Here is a 13,577-nt window from a genome sequence, read left to right as displayed (position 1 = left end):
ATTTTTCAACTTCAACCTTCTTTCTTTTCTAGCTATTTTATATTTATATTATTCGTATGTCTTATGTGTCTAATAGATTAATGGAGTGTATAATGTATTTTATTTTATTAATTCATTTAGCACACATAAGAATTTATCACAGATAAGAATAATGAGAAGTATAAATACTCACACACACACGTAATTTCCTATCAATGATGGTTTAAAACAAATGTAAACTTGTTGCCCTTACCAAATAACTTAGTTACTCGAACTAAAGGGTTCAAAATACACTAAAACCCTTTCTAAGGATGGCTAAAAGCTTAAAACATGCAAGTACGCTAATATGCACAAGGTTGTGCGTGCTCCAAAAAAATTCACGGCCGTTACACCCGCTTCCTGTTATGTAACATCCGCTACTCCTGCTTCCCGTTACACCCATTACCGTTACTACCGTTACGTTACGCTACCCGCTACCGTGATTTAAAACCATGGTGGATGAGGCTAAAGGTGCTGCAATTATGCTCATAGTTCGAAGCTAATGTGGTCTAGCTGAGAACTCTGACTACTATTCTTGGAGCTTAGGACCACATTTGCCATTGTGGATCCACCATTCGGCTGCATTGAATAATTGAAGAAAAACATGTCAATATAGTGTATTTTTCGAAAAGTCAAATTTGAACATAAAAATGACAAGACAGATCCATTCATCCACTATTTAGCTACAGTTACAAGGATTTGTTTGTTTGACTACCCTTTGTGCTAACGAGGTTCCAAATGTCTCGTGTATCCTGATATAGCAATAACTAGAAAAGGACGATTGTGGAGTATAATTAATTAATTAGATATATATCATAAAAAATATTGCAAAATGCTCAAATGATTCATTATTCATAGAACCAATTCTTATTTGATTTATAGCCCGAATTTGAGTATTTATATTGTGTACCAGCTTGGTTATCACTCTTTTAACCCATCCATGACTTCTGTAGAAACTTCAGGAGAGGGTGGGGAACCATAAAGAAATTGGGGGTTCAAAGAATATACTAAAATTAAATTCATAAACATATTAATCAATAACAATGTTTTAATGCAACTATGCAATAACATAACAATATAATATTTTGCATAATTTAAAAGTTGAAATAATAAGAAAGTGTATTTTATTTACACTTACTAGTGGCAATTCTTGATGCAATTGACAACTCCACCTGTTGTCATTAATTTTCCAATAATTATTGTAGAACCGTCAATCTTTTTGAATGGCCAGCTTTGCCTTATCAATTGCCTCGGATATGAAACCCATAGTTGGTTTTTCATCATCATCAACCAATTAAAGAACACTCAACCAATTAAAGAACACTCACTAATGATCTATATCATTAGTATGATCTTTGGATTAGTATGATCTTTTACTTCCATCACCATCAGTAAGCACTCTCTTGCCACGAGTGTCAATTTCTTGAACTTCATCTTATTCATTTTCATCATAATGATCTATATCATCAAAGTCGGGCAATAACTCATTTTCCTCCTTTTCTATATCTTTCTTCAACATATACTCTTTAATCTCCTCATGTACATGAGCAGGGCACTTAGAGTATTCTTTTACATTTCGAAATAATAAGAAAGTGTATTTTATTTGTATTTACCAGTGGCAATTCTTAATGCAATTGAGAACTCCACCTGTTGTCATTAATTTTCCAATAATCATTGTAGAACCGTCAATCTTTTTGAATGGCCAGCGTTGCCCTATCTATTGCCTCAAATATGAAACTCATAGTTGGTTTTTCATCATCATAAACCAATTAAAGAGCACTCAACCAATTAAAGAACACTCACTAAGGGTTACTTTAATTATGTTAGAGGCTTTTTTCCAAAACTATTTTCCTAAGATAATTTTCTTGACATCATATGTTGGGCCTGATTTTGCCATCCCAAACCTTGACTTTTTCCAAGAATCACATGTGAACATTTCTCTCAATGCTTGTTTATGTCTAATAATAGTCTCCAAGGCAATAAAGTAGGTGGCAAATCAAGTGATTGTAGGATGAAACAATTCTTTATTATTTGTGAATTTCTTCATGAAATTCATTATCTATGTGTGATTGTAAATAAATGAGGTTATCGCTTTTGCATATTCTAAGACTTTCCAATGTCTTCAAGGATAAGTCTATCCAATGAGCCTTGGATGTTGTCTAGTAGAGATTGAGCCTCTTTTGCATTAACAATTTTCTTCCCGCCTTCATTACAACTTCATTTTCAGTCATTACTTGGACAACATTTTCCTCTCCAATCTCTTCAACAACCTCGTCCATTAATCTGAAATAAAATTATACATTTAATAATTATTGTTATTGCTACCAAATTAAAAATATACAAGTGTATAAAACTATTTACATACACGATCAAAATTAGAAAATTACATGAAATAATATTTAGCTATTCAGCTCGACACGTTAGAGGCATCAACTAGCTTATGAAACATGGTGCCTCTATTGCAGTAAACTAAAAAGTTTATTATGTGTTTTCTAGTTGGTTCTAATGAACCATCACACATAATGGTTACTCCTCTCTCATTTAAAATGCCAGCAAGAGAAGATATATAATCTTTCATTTCCCAATACTTTTGCTCCAAATAAATTTTAGAGACCTCGTAACCTTTGCAGCTAGGGATGAGCATTCGGTCAATAAGGTTAATTCATTTAATTAACTGAATTAACTGAACAATTTTGGTTAAAAAATCTCATTAATTGAATCGAACCAAAATTCCATATTAACTAATCTCAAAACTGACCAAACTGAATTTTGGTTAAATCGGTTAACAGATTTAATATTTTAATAAATATAATATAAATAATATATATAATTTATATTTTTAATATATAAACTATGGAAAAAATATGGATAAAATTTTAATATATATAATATATATTAATTATTCAATTTATACTGTTTGGTTAACTCGGTTAATTGAATATATTAAGCTTAAGAATCAAACCTAAAATCAAAAATCGAAATTCAACGAAAATGAAAATTGAATCGAATTGAATAAAATTTTAATCGAATTGAACTGACCAAATTTAGTCAGTTAATTCGATTTTAACAGAATTATGCTTACCCCTAATCACATAGTGTCTAAGAAGCTGGAGGTGGTGGATAGCAATGGATCAATCTCAATGCCCCTGAAGCTAGACAAAGGGCAATAGATCCTATTTTAGAAAGAAGCAAGAGTGCGAAACAACCATAAATAAACACTAAGCTGCTGAAATGTTCATGAAGTAAATTAGGAAAAACAATTGGAAAATTCCAAATTTATAACCGGATTCCAATGTAGGTAGCTGATTCTTCATTTATGCAACCTATGCTCATGTGATTGTGCTCTATTGAAACCACTGGCACCACCACTACCAGAGCACCTCCCTCTTCATAAATATTACCCTTTCTAGTTGTCCTTGCTTGAAATCTTGGTCTCTCTTCCTATTGTTGCTGTGGCCATATGCCTACTCATCAAGCACGTCTCATTCTTTCTTCTTCTGAGTCTTCTTCTCGCTTAAATTCTCAAAATCTCCTCTAATTTAAGCTTCCGCTTCTTCTTGCCTTTTTTGTTTCTCTCTCTTCTTCTTAACATATTGTTGCAAATGTTTCATCATTTGTTATCTTACTTGTGTGGTTACATGCAGACATCTAACCACTTGACCTTTTTTATATGTCAACTGTTGTTTCAAGCGTGAAGCGTGTAATACCTCCTTTAATTGTCTTCTTGCACAACTTACACATAATAATATGTTTGTTACCGTCCACTAGAGTACCAAAATGCAATCCAATGTCCTCACTAGGTAAGTCCTCATTTCCTTTCTTCTCACTTGGCATCTTGATAGACTTGATTTGATGATCTCTACGCAAAACACATAGGTAATACAAAATTATAGTCTTTATAGAAGAATGAAGATGAGATATAACACAATTAGTAAATGCTAAATAATCCTTCTAATTTTAAATATTTATGACATAAAAATAAAATATAATCTTTGGTTAAAAACAATTTATAGTATAGTCTAGACTAGTAGTACTCAATTACTCAATAGTATTTTTTTTTTTAACTTTCTTTTGAAATAAATCAACTTATTAACTAAATATTTAGTATTTTTAACTTGCTTAAGTAAAATAATACTCAATTACTCATAGCATTTTTTAACTTGTTTAAATAAAATAAAACAACTTAGGGTCTATTTGGTATCGTTGCTATTTTCTATTTTTTTGTTTATGTTTCTCCACAGTGAAGAAACAAATTATAAAAACTTGTTTGTTTATGTTGTCAGTTTACAGTTTTTGTTGTTGGTTTTCAACTGTTTGCCAAAAAACTGAAACTAAGATTTTATGGTTTTTAGTTGTTTTGGCAACCTGTTGCTAGAAATTTCAATATCTAGAAATAGTTTTTTTTGATTAAATAATTCATTTTATACACTCTAAATTAAAATCAAAATTAAATGATCATATAAATTTAAATATAATTAAAATAAAAATATATATAAATTTCAAAAAAAAAAAAAATAATGCCTAGTAGAACAATTAGATAAAATAATTATAATAAATTTTATTTTTATTATAGTAATATTTTTAATGTGTATTATTTGTAATTTTTTTTATTTTAATCATATTTTTATAATATTATTTGATTTAAAGATGAAAATGAGCATTTTTTAATTTGTATTAGTTTTATAAATGTTAACCAAATAGGTTGCTTGTTTCTAGTTTTTAGTTTCTATTTCTGGTTTTTGATTTTTCTTTCTCTAATTTTTGACAATGATACTAAATGACCCCTTAATGACTAAATAAATAGATAAGGTTTTTAAATACCTTATAAGTTTAATTATTTTTTAGGTAAGACATAAAATATACTTCTATTATTTTTTATTAGAAAAAATAAATAATTTACTACTAGACATAAGATATAGAATTTAATTGTATAATTTTTGGTTAAAGAGAATAACTAATTTAAAACTTGTATATTACTTTGTCTTGGTATTTAAATATTTATTATTTTAAACTTAAGTAAAATAAAAGATTTTAAATCTTTGAATAATAAAAAATTTAAAATTCTAGTTATTTCATCTATTAATAAAATAAGTGTCATAAAAATAAGAAAAAAATGTTAATTATATATATAGAATATATTTATTTTAAGACCCTTAAATTTATTTCTCAAATATCAGAAATTAGCAATTCAGTACTCACACACTGAGCCTATTTAACTAAACTACCTGGGTCCCTAATCCCTATCCCTAAACCTAATATAATATATAAATAAATACTAAAAGCAACTAAACAATAGGACAAGAGAGAAAAAAAATGAAGGAAGCATACCTGAAGAGTGAAGAGGGAAGGACTAAAGGAGTGGACTCTCCTGGTGTTAGGTGGAGTCTTGAAGAGTTGAAGATAAGAGGGCAGAGGGAGCTGGCGCAAGCTGCTGCAGGGCTGCCTGCCACTGCCAAACAGCCAAGGATGCTCAAACAAGGGCTCGAAGTGCTCGAGGGGCAAGATCGAAGCCTCCTAACTCGATTTCTTCCCCATTACGGCTGTGAATTTTTTCCTCCGTGCACTATTGGCCTATAATGGTTTTGGTGGTCAAAAATTACATTACGTAATAACTGTTATTTAAAACCATCATGATTTTCCTATTCTTAGAGGGAAAGGTCCTTCCCCTTTAGGCTGCTTGTGGGCAAGGAGAGATTCAAACCCTCGACAATGTGGTTCTTAGCCACGTGCTCTAATCCTTTGAGCTACAGGCCCCAATCCCATATCCACTGGATTTGTTCTTGGGAGTACCCCTAAAAAAAGAACCTTTCCTCTTCCTAGCCATTTTGGGTTAAGAAGATGTGAAAGTGCTTTTCTCTCTATAAGATCAGTGCCCTCCAAGATGTGAAGTGGGAGAGAAGGAATAACCACTTCCCTGCTAAGGAGATGTTTTTGGGAACCAAATTGCCTACCCAAGTTGCCCTAACTTTTGAACCTACTCACAGTTGCTCAACCTACAAGATAGTCTCTTTTCCATAGTCTCTTTTCCACTCACTTGCTCAGATCACAGTAAATACCTTATCTATTTTTCTAATATCTGAGCCACTCTGAGAATTTTTAAGAAGGGCAAGCAGTACATGGGAATAGAAGAAAGAAACGCAACAAATAAGAGTGATACGACCTCCAAGAGTGAAGGGGCAGTCAGCAGTGGTGGTTCTACTCAGTTTATGGCCCCAATAAAACCAAATCTAGTCCCTTTTATTGCTGTGGCTTAGACTCTAAAAAAGTTTGGTTAATCTTTCAATACACCATGATGGGCCTTGGCCATATTAGCTTCAGATTTTGCCCTCAGATTAAATCCCTGGACGATGAATCTCATAAATTGTCAAATGGGCTGAACCTTTGGTTTGCTCTGAATTGAAAACTCGGCCTGAACTGGAATTAAGCCATTTAATGAATAAATAGCCTAAATCTAATACAGTTGTGATGGATCCAGGCCCAGACCAATCCATATTCAACCCTTGACTTGCTTCATATGAAACCCTAGCTTCCTTTGTTTTGTGGTGATTGCTGTTCTATGGAAATTCTCTCTGTTCTTTTTTACCCTTTTTTGCTGGTACACGTTTCAGCACTTTGCCGCTCTTTGAATAAAAGTTCAATTTGGAGACTTACAACTTCCCTTCCACTACTGATATCCCTGGTGCAATGCAGAATTAGTGCTCTCCACCAAGCAAGGAGCTTCCTTGCCTGTTATCTCAATGATTGATTTAAGTTGTTTTGGGAAATTCCTCGATCCATCGCCATGAGAACCTCCTGGAATAAATGCAAAGATCTTTTGCAGTTTGAACTTGTTAATGGTTATTTTAGCATTATTAGTGTATGCTAGTGTTATGTAAGGGTATTATGGTCTCTGGTATTTACTTGACATATATATATATGTTTATTTAGTGAGAGACCTATCATTGTGATTAGGTCTCCTGTTTTACTCATTACTTGAACGTGGTACCAGATCCAACCTAAACCCTACTGGCAAATCAAATTGTAAACCTGATTGTCCTTTGCAAAGTTGCCATTGTAGTAGGATGAGCCGTACTCTAGAGATCAGAAGCAAGTCCAGAGGTTGCCAAAAAACATAGCAGTCACTGGAAACTTCTTGGACAGGGCTGCCCTTTTCAAAACCTCGAGAACCTTTCTATATTTCTCAAAACCAACACCATATCCATCACAGAACCCTCGTAACTGAAAGTGGGTGAAATTTCATCATTGGAGGAGCAGCCACGCACCCCCACGCACTGGCCAACTGCTGGTAGGTCTGTTCCTGTGCGTTGGTGTGGGAGAGCTCTTACTGGCCTGTTTTTGCTCAGATTTCCCCCAGAATGACTTAAATCCTTCCATAGACGATAATATCAACTTGTTGGTCGTGTATTTTGTTCAAAGATCCAACCTTTTTTGACCATTCACTTGTGGCGATGTTAATTGTTGTTCGGTACTATTAATGTGGTTGGGTTGGTTCCTTGAGGCAGTGGCAGTGTGCGTAGGTCAACTTTTGGATAGGGCTGCAAAAAAAGCCGAGCCAATCAAATCATTAGCCTGCTCAGGCTCAGGTCAAAAGCTTGAAAAAGTGCCTAAGCTCAGCTGGAGCTCAGACCAAGATTAAAGTGTCTTGTTTGAGCTTAGATCATTTAGCATAAATGCAACTTGAGCTCGACTTGACTGAAGCTCACTTCACATTAATAAACGAGCTGAGCACGAGTATAGCTAGAAAGAGCAGTTCAAGCTCGAGCTCAGCTCAACTCGACTGAAGCTCATTTCTCATTAATAAGCATGCTGAGCTTGAGTATAGGTCAAAAGTGCAGTTCAAGCTCAAGCTCAACTTGGCTCTTGACAGAAATGCATTTTGAGCATGACTTCTAATAATATGCTTATTTTTTTTTAGAAGTCACAAACCTATGCATCAATGGGTTCTTCAAATGAAAACGCAGGGTTCACTTGTGGCTGTTTTTCAAGTGAAAAGCTCACATGTCTGCACATCAATGGGTTGCTTTAAAAATATCAACCAATAAATCTAAACAATGGCAGAATTAAAAGATCTTTTTAATAAAGGCAATACAAATCTAACTTTGTAGTAGCGCTCTCATAACCATATTTTTAGCTAGGAAAGATTTTGTAATTTGACATGAAATCTTGCTGTTTCAAAGTTGCCAGTTGATTACCATATAACAGCTGTTATGCAGCATATATAAATTCATTTAACAATTTACCAATGGAGGCATTTGGCAGCCAAGAAAACAGAGGGGAAGTGAAAAGAAAAGGCAAATCACAAGAACTCCAGCCAACCTCTGTAGAAGATGTGGTGAGCTCCAAAGTGAGTAACGAAGGGTGGGTGTACTAAGAACCCTAGGCTGTGTGAGCCCTTTTCCTCATTGTTAGAGAAAGGGAGAGAGAGAGAGTGATAGCCCAAATAATCAGAGTCGGATTACCAGAGAAGATGGACCTTCACCATGGAAGAAGAAGATGGTAACAGTGCAGTAGTGCCATACGTATTCAATGTGTGGCTGCAGCTAGGGTTTGGGAATGTGGGATTTTAGGTTTTTGGAGTTTTGGGCTTTAGCAAATGAATCCTTTTGCCTTTTGTCTTCTTACCTGTGGGCTGCAGCTGCTGGCAGTGGCTGCATAGTTTTATTTATGAAAAAAATTATCATGGAACAAAAATATTGCAAATAGAGATTAGTGCTAGTTGCATATATTTGAAGGAAAATATGTTTTTAATTTTTTTAAAAAATAATGTAATGAGCTTTATATTGAGTTAGTTCATGAGCTATGAAACGAGCTAGTAAATGAGCCGTTAGGGTTTTGATACCAATTGATGCTGGGCCGTGCACACACAAACACACACACAAACCCTCGAGTAATCCAGCCTAATTACCAAATTAATAGATTCAATGCTTCCAAATACTGATGGGATGGCTAGAGCTTCCTTTGGAGATGGTTGATCCTTGGTTGGAGCAGATGCATCAACCTGCTGGTATCCGGTTTTTGTTTGAGCTGGTCAGGGCTTGAATATAGGGATGGATTGCAAGTTTGGGGACCATTATGAAAGATTGAATGCAGGTAAGGTGCACATATGAAAACCAAGTCAGGAAAGGTGTACTCTTGTTGAACTCTAAGGTAAGAGGGGCTACAAAAGGAAAGTTCTCTTGTGCGTGGGAGTAAATTTTCAAATAAAAAGGCACAGATGGTAATTATTTTATTAAGGAAATGCATAATTATTTGGAATTTCAGATAACAATAGTAAGGAAACAAATTGTATTGAGCAGAAAAAGAAATGGGGAGATGAGTTGAACAATGGCAGTGGGAATTTCATGGTGATTTTGTTTGTGATGGTGGACTTTTACTTGATGAGGTTTGTGAACCAATTGGGTATGCTTTTGATTCTTCTGATTCACTTGGGGACATTTCGTATGTGCCATCATCTCCTCTTGAAGGTTTAGAGAGGATCCCTTCTTTGAGAAGCATGGTTCAACAAAGAGGTGTTGGTGAGTAATCAAGGTAAGGGTGATCTTCTGACCAACCCCTTTGGAGGAGATTAGAGGGAAGAGTATTGAAATTCAATGGCTGACAGATAAGTTGGGTTTGTGTATGTCTAATCTAGTCGGATAAGAAGTCTGCTTGGGTGGTAAAATTAAGGTGAGGAAAGGCTAGATAGAATTAGAAAATTTTCAGTGTTATGTGAAGTACAATGGCATGGGATTAAGAGGGGATTTCTTAAGTAGGATGAGTTGGTTCTTTTTATTCTTCTGTTTTCTTCTAATATTTTGTTATTTATCTTTTGAGGATTTCTTGTCCTTCCTACATTGTAATTGTTCTCCCCCTTTCTTAACACATTTTATTTTATTCAATAACAAAATCCAAAAAATAGTATTGAAGCTCACCTTGCTTATGCATTTGGAAAATTTGCTGCATTAACAATGACATCTGGTGATTCAGTGATGGTTGGGGAAGGGTCTATTAGCTTGAACTATGCAACCTTCCATTTCCCCTTGCTCTTATAATATTTTAATGTACATGTATGCAGCATGAATGTACTAGGTTTGGGTTGAAAATTCTTTTTCTGCATCTAATTATGGACATGTTATTACACCTATGTTGCCATTTATATGCTGTCTTATTTCATGCAGGGATGGTTACAACGACTTCAATACATTTTACATGCAAGTAAGTAGCTGAATACTTAGTGATGTGCTGTGCTTTGAAGTCAAGTAAATATTGATAATTTCTGTTTGTTAAGAGTTATTTTGGTCAATTTTGTTACTGAATACAATTTTTGTTGTTATCATTCTTGACATGCAGTTTTAGTCTTTTTACCGTCATTTTGATCAATTTTGTTGCTGAATTGGAGACAAATAACTATTGTTTATTTTTTCCCTACTGCTAAGGAACCATTGATTAGTTTTTTGCTGTATTGTTATAATTCATGAAGTTATTTTGGTTTTTGAATCCATCCGTTATCGTTTAATCATTATTATATCTTTTCAAGCTCAAAATTTAGATTTTAATTTATTATTTCTTCTTCTCTAATGAAATATTCTTCTTTTGTTATTAGAAAGCATTATTTCAAATTTGTAACTTTTTTAGTTCAATGTTGGCAGCAGTATTCAAGTTTAGTTGTATATTTTTAAGTCGAGATTTTTTTTTTGGTCGACTTAGTAGATCAATTTTGCCTTTTTTTTTGATGCTGTTTCAGAAAAATCATTGAACTCAAGGCCATGGTTTAACCCCAAAAAAAACCCTTATCAAATAGAAGACTTTGTAACTAAAATTATTTGACTAGGAGATAGATAAGGGAATGGTGTAGGACAGGTGAAAAATAGTGATTGAGGTAATTGCCTATGTTATTCACTACTTTATTTTTGGTTTTTTTTTTGGGTGTAAATTACATAGTTGTTAGAATCTTAAGATTTGCGATTTGAGTCCCACAATTTGTATAAATTCCACATCAAATCAATTTGAATCGTTCTTGAGAATCAGAAAACAACCCAAACATTGTTGAATCTATTGATTCACCCTCCAAATCTTAGATATTGATACGAATTGATCAATTCACACGATTGTTCTAGAGAATCATGTGAATTTGAATCGTGTGAATTTGAGTCATTCTAGAGAATCAGAAAACAACCAAAAATTGTTGAATCTATTGATTCACCTTCCAAATCTTAGAAATTGCTACGAATTGATCAATTCACACGATTCTAAACCTATCAGATCTAGTGGGTCCCGATTGGTCTAAAGCCCCCCTAAAACAAGTTCTCTTATTGCTTTGAACTTTTTTACATGATTGCCTTCTTTTCCTTCTTTACATCATTCCTGTGCTGAAAATGAGGAGAAAACAGAACTCAAGGTCTTCTGTTGCCTCACAAAACCATTCTGCACGCTTGAAGGAGTATGGTGTTCTAGGATTGAGAAGAAGGGGAAGAAAACTGGTCAGTGAAGATGGTACTCTCATGTCACCTTGTTTTTAAGATATAAACCATCCTTGTGTTAGTAGCATGTAAAATTATTTCTTGGATTTTTTAAGTTACTTATTTTTACTTTTTAATTTGATTATGCATGAAATATGTTTTTTTTTTTTGGTTGACAAACACTAACTGTTCAGTTTTTTTTCTTTTAAATTATTTTTTCTTGATTCCTATCCTTGAACAACGTAAAGTTTATTTATTTATTTTTAAATAATTGTCTTCACTCCTTCCCTTTACTTTTTATCATTTAGCAAAAGCATACAAATGAAATATGATTTTTTTATTGTTAAAATTTAAATGCATTTTACTATTTTGTTCATTGTATATATTTCTTTGTATGCATGTCATTTGTAATCGATTTTGAAAATCCGTACCCAATTTTATGACTTGATTCAATTCTTGATTCAGGCTGCATCTGGGACGAAAGGTGGTTCAAGTGGTTCCCCTGTAATTGATTGGCAAGGCAGGGCAGTGGCCTTGAATGCTGGAAGCAAATCATCAAGTGCCTCTGCTTTTTTCCTACCTTTAGAGAGAGTGCGTATTTTTTAAAAAATAATTATTGCTGTGCTTCTAGTTCTGGTGTATGAGTTAAATTATGCTGTGAGTGGTCTGAATTTGCTTTTTAACTTGCATTAATGTGGGTTCTTTGGCCTTTGAAGTATGACATCAATGCATGCGTGTGTGTATGTGTTTAAATAAACAGAAGGGGAACACATAAAAATTGCTGACCTCAAGCCCTATGACTCTGCGAGCCTTGCGACAGGACAAGTTCTCTGACAAATACAGACATGATGAGCCCTTGGACAACTCTCTGAGTATGACAATGAGCCCTTCGTCGACTGTCATCAGACTAATATCTTCCTGGTGACCCATTCCTGTGAGAACTTGAGCATGGTGAAGCATGTCCCCTCTTCATGTAGAGGTTCCTGTCTCTGTTACTTTCATTCCCTTTCCCTGTTATCGACATTGCCTCAGAGACTTCCTATGCAGATTTTTCCTTGGACCCTGCTATAGTCAACCTCCCATCTCTTTCATCTAGGGTATCAAACATGGGAGGTCATTATAACATCAAAATGGGAAGAAAGATGTTCAGCATGACCCATTTAGACTCCACAACATTTTGCATCACAGCATTCACATGTTGGCACATTTCCTTGATTTAGCTGAAAAAGGAAGACTTTGTTTGGGTGACGAAGATGATGGAGTGCTGTGTGAAGGGAATGGAGGAAAAGGGTGGGGGGGGGGGGGGGTCAAGGGGCATACATCATCATAGACAAGGGAGGATCAGTTAGTTGTAGGCCTCTCTCGAATGAGAGGGACAGTTTCCTCCTCTTGAAAGAGGAAAACAGTGGAGGGAGGTGGTCAGACATCCGAATACCTGAGTGGATACAGCATATGGAGTGGAAGTCTTTCCTGGTAGCCTTGCTGGAGTTGTCTAGGCTTAGCAAGACTGAAGCAGACATCTTTTAAGGGCAGGCTAAGGTGCGTCCTTTGTGGGTTGTGAATATCCATAGGGTAGGGCAGGTTGGTGAAAAGCCAAATGCTACCCAGAAACCTTTGTCGAGTCACTACCATGCTGACATAATCAGGGGCACTCGGGTGACAAAGATGGCTAAAACAGAGGCCATTGAACTCCATAATAACAGGGATTGGGGGTCCAAAATCAGTCTCTGCAATTAAGCACAGTACAGCTGATGGTTGTTGGTCAAAACCCACTATTTGCAATGGGTTTGAAGGCCTGCAAACAGGTTAAACTTGGTGCAGGGGCCCAATTTTACTGGGTCAAAGATGACTAAACTAGTGTTTGTTGAGAAGAGGTGGGTCTCTCCTTCTATTGAGGGAGGAGAGAAGAGTACTCATGCTCATGATGGCTGAACAGAGAGCTGCGGCCGTTAATAAGGAACAGAACAGTTGGCAATTTTCAGTGCACAATGATCCTTCTCACAGAAGGGAGGAAAGCTCCAACTGTATCAGGATCTCTTTGATTGTCTTACAGGAAGAACTTAGAATATGACAAAACAATTTTCTCCTTTACAGTCATATTTTTAAAGGATAATTGGAAGC

At 34.9% G+C, this 13,577-nt stretch overlaps 1 protein-coding gene across 4 annotated transcripts in view; it reads left to right on the top strand.

Moving 5' to 3' along the window:
- Window positions 1–13,577, top strand: part of LOC131160351 (protease Do-like 7) — a 133,915-nt gene that overhangs the window by 31,010 nt on the left and 89,328 nt on the right. For all 4 annotated transcript variants that reach the window (XR_009138015.1, XR_009138014.1, XM_058115964.1 and 1 more), the window contains 2 exons: window positions 10,176–10,212; window positions 11,922–12,047. Coding sequence is in view for 2 of the 4 variants with exons in the window: in XM_058115964.1 (XP_057971947.1) it covers window positions 10,176–10,212; window positions 11,922–12,047 (163 nt within the window). In the remaining 2 variants the exon portion in view is untranslated. The remainder of the gene's footprint in view (window positions 1–10,175; window positions 10,213–11,921; window positions 12,048–13,577) is intronic.

Source organism: Malania oleifera, chromosome 7 (assembly GCF_029873635.1).
Source record: "Malania oleifera isolate guangnan ecotype guangnan chromosome 7, ASM2987363v1, whole genome shotgun sequence".
NCBI classification, from domain to species: domain Eukaryota; kingdom Viridiplantae; phylum Streptophyta; class Magnoliopsida; order Santalales; family Ximeniaceae; genus Malania; species Malania oleifera.
Note: the sequence above shows the minus strand (reverse complement) of the source record. Positions and strands in the feature narration are given on the sequence as shown.